The following is a 14,908-nucleotide window of genomic DNA, read 5'->3' as shown; positions in this document are numbered from 1 at the left end:
AAGCATCAGTATTTACAAATACTAATCCCTCCTACATTTTGATAGAGTCAGCAATCTATTAACTTTTGATAAGATAAGCATTTTGATAAATCTCATATTATTCTAAAATCACACATACTGAAATGCTGAATAGACAATAGACTATTACAAAACAATATCTCTGCCCTAATGATTTGTTTTTGGTGGCAATATAAAGAAGTACAAAGTAAAAGTTTACTAATGTATTTGTTAGATTTATTTCTCACCTTTTCTTCAGTAGTTGAAAGCAGCATACTAATAGCTCTGTGAACTAGTTGGTCTAAGAAACAGTGATTGACCCAAAGTCACCCAATGATCTTTCATGGCCAAGGGTAGATTTTAGCCTGATCTTCCTGTCTAATATCTTAACTACCACAATAAACACTGCATTCTAAGATATTATTCCCTATATGCCTTTAAAAAACAGAACATTCAGCAGATTATGTATTTTGAACCTTTAGGATCGCAAAGGAAGTCTTGATGACCATTTTTATCAATCACAGTAATATCTGGGATTAAAGCATTAGACAAATCAACTGTATCTAAACTATTCCAATTTATGTGTGGAATAAGATTACACATTGCTCAGGAATCAGAACGCATACATACTATTTTCACACTGACAACTTATTTTCATATTTTATATGGTAAAAATCGTAACTTTTTAAAGCCCCTATTACATTTTCAAGGCAAAGGTTGTCTTTTAATGTGATAATTCCGATAAAGGGTGCTCCATTACTCCAGAACAAGAACATGGGTATAAAGAAATCCAAACAAGCAGGTTTGGTTCTTGAATTCATGCATGTGAGAAGCAACTAATCACACGGACTACGGGTGCGTGCCAGCCTTCTCCGGCCTGATGCTTGTCCGCAGTGGGAAGCGGAACTCCCACTATCCCCAGCCAGAAAGCAAAAAAATGTGGTTCAACACAGCTGCAATAGAAGGTATCAGAACATGCTTTAAAATACTGCCAGGGAACAATGGTCGCCGGGGAAGGAGGCCGCTACTACTGTAAACGGCTGAGCGCCAGGCAACCATTGCAGTACTGTACCCACTTCTTCTAGCCCAAAAAGGAAGCGGCTGTAACGTTACTACACGCGCAATGATGCCCATGAAGGGATGGGAAAAAAGCGAGGCCAGCCCAGCCTCTGCCTTCTCCCAGTCCCCCCCCCCTTCAGCCTGCGCGAAACAATCCCGCCTCGGCTAGTGCCGCGCACCCCCCCTCCCCCCAAAGCGGGAGGCAGCTACTTACCGAGTACACAGGGGAGGCCCGCCGAGCTGTGGCCCCGGGCGTTGCGGCCATCTCCAGGCTACTTTCTCCTGCCGGGGTGCCCGGCTGCACTCACTCACTCCTGGCTGGCTGGCTCCCTCCGCCGGTTACCGGTAGCACCCATCAAAACGCCCCTGCTTGCCGACGCCGTCGCCGCCCTGCTCTGCGAGCCCAGCCGAAGGAGGGAAATCTGTCACTCGGGGAAGAAGGGCGGAAGTACCCGGCGGGCGCCGCCATCTTGACCGCGACGGTATTCGCGCGGGGCCAAACCTTCTCTGGGGCGGGTGATCGCCTTTGGGGAAGGGAAGGGGAAGGGCAGGTAAAGACGCGCCATGGTGGGACTCGCGGGCGGGCAGAGCCCGTCGCCCAAAGAGGACCAGAGGGAGGACTCCGCTTTTGCAGAACGGCTGCTGGACACCGTCCTCGGGTCCCTGTATGACTTCGGTGGGTGAGGAGCCGTGCGATCTTGCATCTGACTTTTCCCCGGGACCATGGGTTTCGGTGTTGCTTGCCCTTACTCTTGTCGTGGGACCCCTGCTCCCCTTCTTTCCCATTCCGGATTCTTAGCCATCTTCTGCTCCCCATACTGTACTAACAATATATCTGCGGGGCAAGGGGCTGGTGCAATGAAATGGATGCTGGAAACAAGGTAGAAGCGAAATCTTGAAGAGGTGGGAAGGCTTCAGGTATTGATGGTTTTAGTTTTTTAAGTCAAGGTGAAGCGATCCGAAACGCCCACTTTCCGGCCATTGAAACCAACCAGTCTTGATTAAACCCATAAACCTTAGTGGGCTTTCAAGCAACAAGATATTTTATGGGATCTATCTTTTACTCATTCAGGGCAGAAACCCTGAATACTTACCAATACTTCCAATATTGGTTCCAATACTTACCCCAAGATCCTAATTTCGGCTTCTTGGCAGTTCCACATCTGCAAATTATTTTTGAAGAAGCCAAACATACCATTACTGTTTTCATGTTTGGTGTGTTGCTGTGCTCAGTGATCTGTGGATAGATAATAAGGGGATACAGTAGGTAAATTGTTCTGCATATTTAGCTCTGTATAGATCCCCTTTGTGTTCTTACGGAAAGTTCTGTGCTCTTCATTGTTCCAATGTTGCATCTAGGCTCTAAAATATTTTTAAACAAATGAAAATGTTCAACTGTAGAGTAAGTCTATTAAGGTATTTAGCTAAAATTTAAATACAATAACATAAATACAAAATTATACATATTTAAATATGTATAAATAAAAAGTCTCATTGAGTTCAATTTTTATTTTATTTATTAAATTTATATGCCTCCCATCTCGCTATTCAAAGCAACTCTGGGTGGCTTATAATGTAATTTTAAAACAATTTTAAATATAAGAGCAATTAAACTTACAAGAATTAAACTTACAAGAATTAAATACAGATTCCCAATATATCAGTTCCTAATGAGTACAGAAAAATGCTTCAGCTTTTATGGCAACAGTACGGAGTTGCTTTCCATTGCCTTCTTTCAGGATGCTTTTTAGTTTAGCCTAGAAATTTCCTGATATTCTCTCATAAAAATAATAACCAGGTCCAAGTTCGCTTAGCTTAAAAAAGTTCAGCCAAGGACAACAAGATGGCATCTGCTATGATTCATGTATTTATGAGTTCATACTGGTATAATTGTGTGAAATGTAAACATAGCACCCATGATAGTACTTGTGAAAACATTCTGCATAAAAGTAGAATCTATCACCTGTGCTATCCAGATCAATCTGCCAAATGGTTCCCAGTAGATAACTTAAACGTTATCTTACCAGAATCAAGAATTTTCTAACAATATATAAGAGCTTATAAGAAGTATATTTAAAAACAAAACAAAATGATTTAGTATGATTTGTGAAAAAAATGTGTTGGAAAAGATACAAAAAGTAGTCAAGAAAATAAATAGATCATAGAACAAATCAGTCCCAAATTCTTATTTGAGGTGCAAATGATGAGGCTCAAACTATAATTCTCTGGGAGCATTATGTGAAGACTCGGTTCCCTTCAGAAGTCTATAATCCTGGGAAAAGAAAGAAAGAAAAAAGAGACAGACAGGCAACAAGGTGATAGACTTGATTACAACACCAAAGAATGTACCATTATAAGATCTAATGAGCTAGACTGAGGACAGATCATTACGTGGTTGATAACACTTGAAGCTATACTGGTAGCACTTAATGCTGTAATTTGTGAATATGAACATTGAATTCTGAACCGGCCCAGTTCTGAGCATAAGATAAAGTGTGTACATTGCTACCCATTTAAGTGAGAGATGTTTTGTATGATTTTTGTTTGTTAAAAGTAAAGCATCCAGTATAATTTAAATTTCCAAAAAATAGGATATTTAGATCCTTCTGGGTTGAATGGAACAAGGAGATGAACACATTTGCTTTTAAATTATAGGTGAATCACCACCAGAGAAATGCAAAAAGAAAAGGAACAAGAAAAGACACTCTCAACAGATAACAGCAACCCATACTGTATCACTTGTCAATCCTGAACTTGGTACATCTTCTTTGGGCAAGAGGAAAAATGTGTCCAACTTCTTTGACAATCTAAAAGATGAACTGGCAGGTGTTGATCAGAAAAAATGTGTCTCGGGTTCCAGTTCCCCTAATCCACTCCCATTCGAAAGTGCCCAAGAAGAAAAGGCAACACAGGTTGAAGTTGTGACATTCCGCGGTCGACACAGAAAGAAGATAGCTAAACTTGAAATTCCTGGAAGTGATGACTTAAAGGTAAGGCATTCATATTTAATTCCCTCCTGTTTGGAAGCAGAACATTCAGTTCATAAAAGGGATTCCTCAAAAATAATTGCAAATTACCTTGAAAATATTACTGGTCTGTCTGCCTACATTATGACCATATGACCAAAGAGAAATAAAAGACTTTTCATTTTGTGAATTAACTCTGGTCATTTAGGAATTAATTTAGTTGGCTAAGTAAATTAATATTTACAAGCCTCTTTTAATGAATAGGAATTCTTCATAACAAAATGTTCTTAAATATATTCAGTATTAAAATTATACCACGTTTAATTGCAAGGTGAGATGGGAATAAGCATTTTGCCACAACACACACACAGACTCTTTGCTCTTCTCTTTGTAAGATGAGTAGTGATATCAGGATGGGTAAAGGTTTCCCCCGTCCAATTGTGCCCAACTTTAGGGGGCGGTATTCATCTCCATATCTTAGCTTGAAAGAGCCAGTGTTGTCCGAAGACATTTCCATGAGGTACCTGGAACATTGTTATCTTCCCACCTAAGTGATACCTATTTATCTGCTCACATTTGCATGCTTTCAAACTGCTAGGTAGGGGCAAGTAAAGGTAGTTCACCCTGTTTTGTGGCACTTGGGTCTTGATCCCGGCTGTCAGTTCAGCACTCCCCGACATAAAAATACTCCTGATTAATTCATAGCTTCTCATTTTATTTGAGCTTGAGATGCTGTACAAGGGAAATAAGAGGTCCATATATTAACTCAACTTTGACTTGACCTACCCAGACTGATCTATGGAAATCCACATGACCACCCAGACAGTAACAAAATGTTTATGAATCTTTTTGCTACCATCTCTTGACTAAATGAATTTTTGCAGCCTAGATCTGGTAGCCCTAAATAATTTTCTTTAGGAAAAAGCTCAGTTATTAGAAATAATTTTCCACATTAGACAAAGTAGGAGACTATGATTAGCTTGTGCTTTCAAATAAGATGCCTAAGTGGACGAAACCATAGACAAATTTCAGGCAAAATTTGTTCAAACCAGACCACTCAGCGGAGCTTACTGGACTTATGCAGAAAATAGCAGTTGTGGAAAACTGAAATAAAATTTAATTGGAATTCTGTAATAGTCTTCTTTTATATTTTGTGATCACTATCCTGGCTTTTGTGGTCCAATGTCCAGTCTAATCTATTGACAGGATTATTATTTTTTGTTTTAACAATCTTGCAAACCGTGTTCAGATGATGGGAATTATAATTGGGTCAGGTTAATGTGGTTCTACTTCATTTCTCACTGTTTCTAGCCTATTCTTTCCCAGTATCTATTTTAAATCTAGAACCACTACATGGGATTCACCTGTTACAAAACCGGTTTGGGACTGACTCACAAACAGATAGTTCAGTAGAATTTCATGGCTACTGTTGTTGCCAAATACCAGTATTTCAAAAGAATTAAGCAAGAGCCAAATGATTTAATTACCAAATTTTAATATCAGCTTCTAAGGTTCAGACAAGTTTTAAAAATTATATTTATTAAGAATTTTACATTGAATAAAACTGAATAAAAGACTAATCAAAAGGAGAAAATAAAAGAAAGTAAGTGCAAAATATGAAAAAGAAAGAAAACCCAAATTTTAGAAATATAATGTATGAATGACTTCTGACCTTTTTGGCAGATAATTACAATTTTATTATCGAGTTTTATACTCAAGTGTTTAAAGCTTTGGAGCACTAATTCACATTATATAAATATTACAAAAAGGATTATAAAAAGAATAGAATTTAGAGGGAATAATAATTAAAATCCTATAGACAAATATATTTCTCCATTGCGATGGCTGTTCACTGACTATAGAATCACATATTTAATAATTTATATAACATGTTGACAATCATTAGAGGCTTACACAAGATAAAACAATAGTCTTAAGACCATAGAAGTAAGTAGGTGTTAATGATGAGTATGACCTACTACCTATCCTGATGCAAAACTGATCAAGGTAATTAGTCTTGTTTAAAAATAAATAAATACATTTCTATAGCCAACAAGAAACACTGATTAGGAACACTTAAACACAGCCTGTATGAACAACAACAAAACTGAGGCCAGCAATACATTCCATTCAATAATACAATAAGATCGACAAAAAAAGAAAAATGAACCCTCCTTCCTCAGCAGTATATTGCACCACAGTAACAGCACTTGCACAATGCACACGTTTGCATTTGACAATCTTTTGAAAAAGAAACACAACACAATCACAGTTTTTTTCATTAGCACCCAAGAAATGTAACCTCTTTAAAGCAAACAGTTTAAATACACCAAAATGTCAGTCTATCAGACCGAAAGGAAAGGGTTTTCTTCTTAAATCCAAAATCATCCTCAGTCTTACTTACTCTTACTTACATAGCACTCGCCAGCTTTCTCTTGCTTTGAGTGCTGTGGCTAATGGCAAAAAGATTGAAAGAATTGCCTGTTTTATTGCCTAACACAGGGCTTTTCAACCAGTGGTACGGGTACCACCTGTGGTACATTGGCACCTGGCAGGTGGTACGCAACCATCCTAGAAAAGTGGTAGTGGGGGAGGGGAATGAGCTGAACCGGTAGCAGCACCGCACAAGCCTGAGCGAGAGATGGCTGGAGCTGCAGGGCTGTCAGGGCTCAGCGGAAGCGCCAGGATCAGCGCTTCTTCAGAACTGTCAAAGCTCAGTGGAAGCGTCAGGATCAGTGCCAGATTCCAGCTGGAGCTCGGCGCTGATCCTGGCGCTTCTGCTGAGCCCAGAAGAAGCGCCGGTCAGCTGGAATGTTGCAGCATCTCCAGGGTCTTGTGATTTACATTCAGATGCTTAGCAACTGATTCATATTTATGACGGTCACAGTGTCCCAGGGTCATGTGAAGTGACCAAAACCTGCTGCAACCACCCAGCAGACGGGGGGAATAAAAACCAAACACCACCCCACCCCCGCTGCCAATCCTCAACAGAAATGCTCACAACAATGAAAACCTCGGACAGGAGGAAGAGCGCTGCCGGGCGCTCTCTTGCTCGGCTGTGGCTTGCGGGGCACTTTTTTCAATGCCATTGTAACGTCAAACAGTCACTAAGCGAACTGTTGTAAGTCAAGGACTACCTGTACTTCATCACTTTTTTCCTTTTTTTTTTTGGGTCATCAAATTTTTGACACCTTGCTAGGCGACTGGTTGTACTCAGATGTTGCCATATCCTAAAAGTGGTACAATGGGTGAAAAGGTTGAAAAACCCTGGCCTAACATGCTGCATCTTTGTGGCTTAGAGCAGGGGATGCCAGCAACCGGTCCGCACAAACAATCAAATCCCCATCTGCGAGATGCAGGCAGCACATAAAACCATGCACCCTCTGCTCTGCGGAAAAACCTCCACAGAACCGGTCCCTGGTGCCCAAAAGGTTGAGGACCTCTGGCTTAGAGAACTTAAAAAGAAGCCACCATAAGCCAGTCTAAACATGTGAAACAACGTGATATTAAATGCCCCATGTTGTTCTGAGTTATGGGCATCTGCTTCCCTCTCAGATATTTAGGTGTGGTCAGGAGGAGGCAATTCAGATGATTTTGTTCCTTTATAGTTTAACTCTGGTACCTTGTTATGTCCAAACAAAGGGCAACAGTTTGTCTTCAGTGCAATTACAGGTGGTCCTCACCTTAGAACCATTCATTCGGTGACCATTTGAAGTTATTATGGTACTCAAAGAAGTGACTTACAACTGTTCCTCGCACTTACGATCGTCACAGCTTCCCCAGGATCATGTGATCAAAATTTGGGGCAGCGGCAACCAGCATGTATTTAACGACGGTTGCAGCATCCTGGGGAGGGGAGGTGTCACGTGATCACCCTTTGCAATCTTCCTAGCTGGCTTCTGACCAGCAAAATCAATGGGGGAAGCCAGACTCACTTAACGACCACATGATTCACTTAACAACTGCAGTGATTCCCTTAACAACCCCAGCAAAAAAAATGGGGCATGGCTCACTTAACCACTGCCTTGCTTAGCAACCAAAATTCTGACCTCAATTGTCCTAACTCGAGGATCACCTGCAGTTTTTTTAAATTGAAAAAAAATGGTTTGAAAAAAAAAAACCCTCAGCTGAATGCATTTTCGTTGTTCCAATAGTTCACCCCGCAAAAAGCCCGCAGTTCAGTCAAAATGTTCTCATCATGGAAAAGCCATTTTTCACAGATTTTTCTCTTTGGTTGCATATCTCCCATGTACTGGAGAGGAAATTGATCTTGAGGTATATTTTCTTTTTCTTTGTTCTACCAGCAGAAACAGCCTGTTATATCGGAAGTTTTCCTGCAGTTTTCTCTAAGAAGGGTTTATTCTAGATCCAGCTTGTATAGCATGATACTGTCATGTTTGAAGTGACAAAGTTAAGATTAGTTATTTACTCGGAAGAGTAAACCTCTGGTTCCGGTGTCCGACCCAGATTGGATCCTGCAAGATTAGTTATGGCTAAAGAATTGGATTGCATAATAACTTGTGGTTAAAAGAAATTGGAAACAAAACAAAAATGTTTCCTCACAGTATCCCTGAGAAAGGGAAATGAGCACGTGCTAATGAATATTTTATTGATAATGCTGATAAAGTGATGAAATACTAATACTTTAAATGCTAATACCAGGCTTTTGGATGTAATTAGGGCCAGTATCTGTGTTCTCATCCTGTTTGGTGTTACATCATAATTGCTAAACAAGTTGCCTCTTTCTGATCAGATTTGGCAAAGGCTGGGTCTATACCAACTATTAGTACACTTGATATTTCCTTTAGTTTGGGGCACAGCTAATTGAATAGCTATCACCTGAACTGAGCATTGTGCAAAGACTTTGATAAGAGTAAGGCTCTCCTCCAACATTCAGTGATCTAGTTAGTTCATTTTTTCACCGTGCTGTACAACTCTCAGTTATAATAAGATTTCGCTGAAAGTGGATGCCTTCAAATCAGTCTTGATTCCTGGGGAATGGCTGGACAAGTCCCTGAAATTTTCTCAGCAGCATTTATCAGAAGTGGTTAGATATTGTCTCCTTCCTGGGGCTGAGAGAGAATGACTGGCTTTGTGCTTAAAGTGGAACTAGAATTCAAATTTCCCATTTCTTGCCTAGTGCTTAATTGTTACACCAAACTGATTTACGTAATGAGAATAAAACGGAATCTATATCAGGATTGTTAATCTCTCCATTTTTTTTCTTTAGGTCCACACTCTTAAATTCTATTTACATGATGTGTAAGTTTTCATAGGGAAAATCAAGGCTTTTGCATACATAATTGCATATTAGTTTCTTCATTTTTCAGCAGACAAGCTGATATTTTTAGTTTTCCAGGTGGCAGGTGTTAAAAGGCATAGTTCTACAAATTTAACAGCATGTAATTTTCCAGTTCATTATAATAAAATTTATGACCGTGTTTCCACGAAAATAAGACCTATCCCAAAATTAAGCCCTAGCGTGATTTTTATGCATGTGCCTAATATAAGCCCTACCCTCAAAATAAGCCCTAATTAAGAGCCTGCCCACCGTCCCACCGGCTGGTTGCTTGCTGAAGCCCACTTACCTCAGGGCCCCCGCAGCCAGGCCACTCCCTGCTCAGTGACCTCCCGGCTGCCCGCCCGCCTCTTCCCTTTCACTCCCCTCTTGAGCCAGATTGCCATGCTACAGAGAATGGGTTGGAGAGGCTCGGTCCCCTTACCTGGTCCTCCTCAGCTGTTTTGGAGCGAGGGGAGAGTGATGGCGAAAGGCTCTGCCACTCCTGTGCAACAGCCACAGCCACTGCTGGAGAGGCTTTCTTCGGTCCTGGCCGCCCCTGTTTCGCCCTGCAGATCATCTGCCCAGCAGAAGCCTCCTCCTTCTCCTCTGCCAACTCTCCCGTGGCTTGCATATCTCTCCTCCAGCCCTCCGTCACCGCCACCAGGGAGGGGCAGCAGCTTTTGCTGTGGGGCTGACCGAAGTTTTTACACCAGATAAATGCGGATCTCCAGAGAAAGACCCCAAAGAGCGACTTAAGGACACATAAAGGCACTGGGTTCCCTAAAAGTATAGGGAGGGCGGAGTAAGCCGCCTGAGGGAGAGGCAGAGGTGGAAAACTGCTGCAGGGTGGTTGCTTTCACCCATCACCATCCAGGAACAAAACTTTTCCAGCAGCCCTAAGAAGCCTTGGTTGCCAGGGTCGCACCTACTTGTATGAAGCTGCCTCCGTCCAAGCCGGGAAAGGGAGAAAGGCAGCTTATGGTAGATTCCTTCATCTCCCCGGGTGTCCTTAAGTCTTCCTTCCTTCCTTCCTCCCTCCCTCACCGCCTCCTTCTGCCTGCCACACTCTTTCCTTTTGCAAGCAGACAAATCTTCCAGTCTCCCTCTGGGCAAAAAGTGTTTGGGCGCCTATGGGACGCTTGGAAACAGAGCCATTCGCTCGATTTCCAAGCGCCCCATAGATGGCCAAACACTTTTTACCCAAATAGAGTACTGACAGTGACTGGAAGTTTCATCTGCTTGCAATAGGAAAGAGTTGGCAGGCGGAGGGAGGTGGCAGGGAAGGCTTGCACCACCCAGTCCTTCGGCTTCCCCCGCCTGTCCATGCCACTCTCCTCCTCGCCTGAAGGCATGTTCCTCCAGCACTACCCTCACCTCCTGGGGGTCTGCCCTGGGAAGCCCTTTAGGCCATAGCGGCTGTGGGCAAGCAGACGGTGGGATGGAGTAGGCAGGCGGCCACAAAACAAGACAACCCCTGAAAATAAGCCCTAATGGATCTTTTGGTCCAAATATATATATATAAGACCTGGTCTTATTTTTGGCAAACACGGTACATGCTTTACAACCTTCTTGTTTAAATTCTTAAGTTCTGTAAGCTTACCTTCTTACTCTTCATGTGTTGTACACTTGGGTTACAACTTTTTATTGGGAAAATTTAGCATACAAGAGGTACCAAACAAAGTATTAAAAGTAATATTTGTGGATACCCTATTTAAACTTTTAAGATCCATAGTAAGTCTATTGTGCATGTTCAAAAGTCTCATTAAATTCATTGAGATTTATTGTCAGAGATAAGTCTATAATAGTAGCATTGATGAGTTTCTTTAAATAATGTAGTTTTCTATCTTAAGAGTTCTGTAACTATCATTATATTCAAAACATCTTGCTCTAACAACATTATACTTAAGCTGTCTTAGAAGTTATTTGAAAAATCTTACTTAATAGCAAAACATACTATTTTATGTTTTAAATTGTATCTAGGCAAAAATGACTGCTGAAGAATCATGTATGGATACCCAAGAATTTAACTTGGAAAAAGTAAGTTGATGTATATTTAAAGATATGCATGCAACATGAAGTCTGATGGAGAGAAATAGAATTGTCCCTTGATCATAAGATCATTAACCAGGCCCCTTTTTCCCCATAAACCAGTCTTTCTACAACTATTTAGAAAGGTCTGCAATATTTTAAGACTGAAATCAGAGCTATATGCTCAGGGACTTCTTATTAAATCCTTGACATTAGAGAGTTTCCCAGTGGCAAATCTATCACATGCTTCTACTTTCTTAACATTCCCCAAATGAACAAAGATAGGGACACCTATCTGTATCTGAAATGGATGAACTGTCATGTCAAAAAATCTGGATGGAAACCAGAAATTCTGCATCGAATACTCCAGAAAAAGGAATTCTAATCCCTGCTGGACCTCCATGTGGCCTATCTTCACATCCAATATCTATCCAACGCACAGAAAGTTCCTGAGCTTCAAATATCAGGATGCCCACTAGTAGAAGGACCTTTCATTCAACCTGTCATCCCCTCCCAGAGTGTTCAGGTGATGATTACCATGATTTTATAATGAAAACTCAATTTGTGTTTTTGGGGGGGGGAGCAAGGAATTCTGGGAGTTGAAGTCCACAAGTCATAAAGTGGCCAAGGTGATCTAAGTAACTTAAATAATGCAAATGATATAAAAAGAGCTATCATGCAGAATACACACTATGTCCATATTGTATCAGTTTGTCGATTGTTCGGGACTGAAGTCTGAAATAAAGTTTTGTCAGTTAACATATGAATCTGACGACTGTTGACTAACAAATATCCGTCAAGTTTCACTTGTCTGTGAAAATAGGTACAGAACACTTCTTCTGCTTATGCAACATGATGGCATGATGGGTTATGCAATTCCTCAGATGCATTTCTTATGAAAGTTCAGCTTGTATGCTTATGTTTCTTGGAAAGCAAAATTACAAAAGACCAAAAAAAAATATTTTAATTTTATTTGCAATACTTTAGGCCCGGTTAGAAGTACACCGGCTTGGAATTACAGGATTTACAAAGAAAGAACAGAGAGCTTTGGAGCAAGAACGTGCTATCGTGTTGGGGGCAAAGGTATGATACTTTTTTTGTGAGTCAAGAGGTGGTTTACAAAAGAGGAGATTTTATCCTTAAAGCTTTCCCTCTGCCAAAGCCTTTGGCTATTTTTTTCTCTCCCCCAAATGGAGGGGAAATGGCAGGGTCAACATGTGGGAGAGCTTTGAAATTTCAGAAGTAAATTGTGAATGAACAATGTAGCTATTCTTCATCCAGAATTCCTGTATTAAATTCCTTTTACAATTTCAAAACTGGTACTACTGAATATACTTGAGTATAAGCCAACTCTTGAATTTTTAATCGAAGTATGAAAAATGTACCACTCATAGGTAAACCAACACACATTTTTTATGGCATTTTAGTTGAAATTTTTGGCTTATCCACTAATATATATGGTAACTCTTAATACGTAAATGTGAGTTGTTGCATAATTGTTTAAAAATGTTGCCTTTGTATTGAAGATATTTAGAAATCTTATGTAATACAGCTTTTTGCTTTTTGAATTTGTACTGCCAGAAGTGCATTCACATCAAGAGCTAAGAAATAGGGAAGGTGGTCTTTACTTTTCTGTCAAACATTGTGTACATAAATGTTGTCTCAAAGCTACTGAAGGAAATGAGAACAGTGATTAGGAATCGCTAATCAGTTCATAAATAGTCATACTCCCAAAGAACATAGCTACATTATTGAAAAGGTTTATTTTAACCACATTTCTATTGAAAGAATCAAATTAAATTATGTTAGCATTTAAAGAACCATCATTATACATGAGTGTGTTATCACTATGAACTTTTCTCTCTTTTTTTAGTGTATTTTTCATAAATTTCTGAAATGAGTTATTAAACTCTTATTGCAGCCTTCAAAAAAGGAATATGTGAACTACAAAATTCTTCAAGAGCAAATCAAAGAAAAACAAGCAGCAAAGAAGAAAGAAAATATGACGGTTTGTGTGTAATATTTCATATAAAAATAAAATGTAAAATCAAATAGGAAAGCTCTAGTATAATGGTTTCCAGTAAGACCTGGGCTATGCATTCAGGTACAAGAAATTAGAACAACAGATTGAAGTCATTCTCCATTGCATGTGGGAAACGTATTTGATTTAGGTAAAATGTGGTATATGACCAATTAGAATATTCCTGGTCCTATTTCTATTTTCATTAACAGGAAAATAAATCTGATTCTCTCAAGAGGAGAAAAAAGAGAGGGCATGAAGAGAGGTGAGCCAAGATTTCAATCTTATATAAACAAGGTGTAATAAATTGGATTTATTTTTGTATTTGTTTTGATTGTACTAAACATCTAGTGCTAAACAATACCGTAGTTTTGGCATTAAATGACTGAGCCTTTAGCCTCTTTTTTTTCTGTGTGTGAAGTGTAAGAAGAAATAATTATGTTTGTCGTTGAATGGGATTCAGCAAATATAAAATAGTTCGGTTTTAGAAGCAATAGGAATCTCTTGATAGTTTGAAACTTTTCAGGATAAAATGTCAAAACAATTATTATGATTGATATATATATATTTAATATATAATTGCCAAACTCTAGAAAAAGGTATAGATTCATTTGTTGTGTGTGTGTGTGTGTGTATTTATATATATATATACATGTTTTGTTTTTAAAAAACAGAAAATCCAAGAAGACAACAAAACAGAACATATTACCAACAGGACGGTTGGGAAAATTTAAAAATGGAACTTTGATTCTTCAAAGTTGTGACATAAGAAAGATCAAATCTTCCAAGTTGAATAAATGAACATGTTGAACACAGAATAGGATGAACAAACTGTGTAACAAAATAACTCTTTTTTTAAAAAAATGTAATTGTTCTTTTTTTAAAAAAAAAATAAAGTCATTTAAAGATTTCATTTGTGAACTGAATTTAATAGTGTATTATTGATTAGTGTGCAATAAGGAGAAATCCATCTGAACACTAAATTTTGCAAATGTTACTTGAATTGCATAATTGTTTACCACTGAACTGGTTGAACTGGTTACCAACATATATGCTGAGGAGTTCGTCAGAAAGTTTTACACTGAAAATAATATGTACCAAAAATATTATTATTAATTGCTCTGAATTCATTATATTTTCTGCTGCTCATTTCTATGAATGTTCTATGGGAAATAACAGTTCCAGTATTACTCTTAGGATGACTCTTTAGGCTTAATTTGGATTCCTTTATGACGTGATGATCCATTTTTAAAACTTTGCCTACAACTTTAATCTTTAGGAAAAAATTAATATTTAGTATTTCATTGAAGATCAAATAGTCCTCTCCACACTGAAAAGGTCTTCTTTGCATCTTCAAATGCTGCCCACATTTCTGTTTCATTTATAACATAATATTTCATGCTAGGACAATCAGTTTGGTGTAGTGGTGAAGGTTTTGGTCTAGAAACCAGGAGATTGTGAGTTCTAGTCCTGCCTTAGGCATGAAAGCTGGTTGTGTGACTTTGGACCAGTCACTCCCTCTCTCAGCCAAACCCACCTCACAAGGATGTTGTTGTA

At 39.3% G+C, this 14,908-nt stretch overlaps 2 protein-coding genes across 2 annotated transcripts in view; one reads left to right on the top strand and one right to left on the bottom strand.

The window, feature by feature from the left end:
• The window catches only part of GNPAT (glyceronephosphate O-acyltransferase), a 33,729-nt gene extending 32,375 nt beyond the window's left edge, over positions 1-1,354 (bottom strand). Inside the window, exon 1 of the mRNA XM_029284700.1 lies at positions 1,271-1,354. Coding sequence (XP_029140533.1) covers positions 1,271-1,321 — 51 coding nt within the window. The 5' untranslated portion in view covers positions 1,322-1,354. The remainder of the gene's footprint in view (positions 1-1,270) is intronic.
• A 237-nt stretch (positions 1,355-1,591) lies between these two features.
• Positions 1,592-14,207, top strand: CUNH1orf131 (chromosome unknown C1orf131 homolog). Its single transcript, XM_015819041.1, has 7 exons — positions 1,592-1,732; positions 3,712-4,046; positions 11,284-11,340; positions 12,319-12,414; positions 13,253-13,339; positions 13,564-13,616; positions 14,026-14,207. Exons 1-7 carry the CDS (start codon positions 1,621-1,623, stop codon positions 14,150-14,152), a joined length of 867 nt encoding a protein of 288 aa, XP_015674527.1. The 5' UTR covers positions 1,592-1,620; the 3' UTR covers positions 14,153-14,207.
• Positions 14,208-14,908: the final 701 nt, after the last annotated feature.

The sequence above is a fragment of the Protobothrops mucrosquamatus genome, unplaced genomic scaffold (genome assembly GCF_001527695.2).
Source record: "Protobothrops mucrosquamatus isolate PMUCROS unplaced genomic scaffold, P.Mucros_1.0 scaffold853, whole genome shotgun sequence".
Classification (NCBI taxonomy): Eukaryota; Metazoa; Chordata; class Lepidosauria; order Squamata; family Viperidae; genus Protobothrops; species Protobothrops mucrosquamatus.
Note: the sequence above shows the minus strand (reverse complement) of the source record. Positions and strands in the feature narration are given on the sequence as shown.

Excerpts from the sequence above, each read along its gene's own strand:
- CUNH1orf131 (XM_015819041.1), top strand. The coding sequence starts at position 1,621 with ATGGTGGGACTCGCGGGCGGGCAGAGCCCGTCGCCCAAAGAGGACCAG. Across the intron at positions 1,733-3,711 it reads CGGGTCCCTGTATGACTTCG|GTGAATCACCACCAGAGAAA; the intron begins GTGGGTGAGGAG and ends TTTAAATTATAG. Across the intron at positions 13,617-14,025 it reads AAGAGAGGGCATGAAGAGAG|AAAATCCAAGAAGACAACAA; the intron begins GTGAGCCAAGAT and ends TTTAAAAAACAG.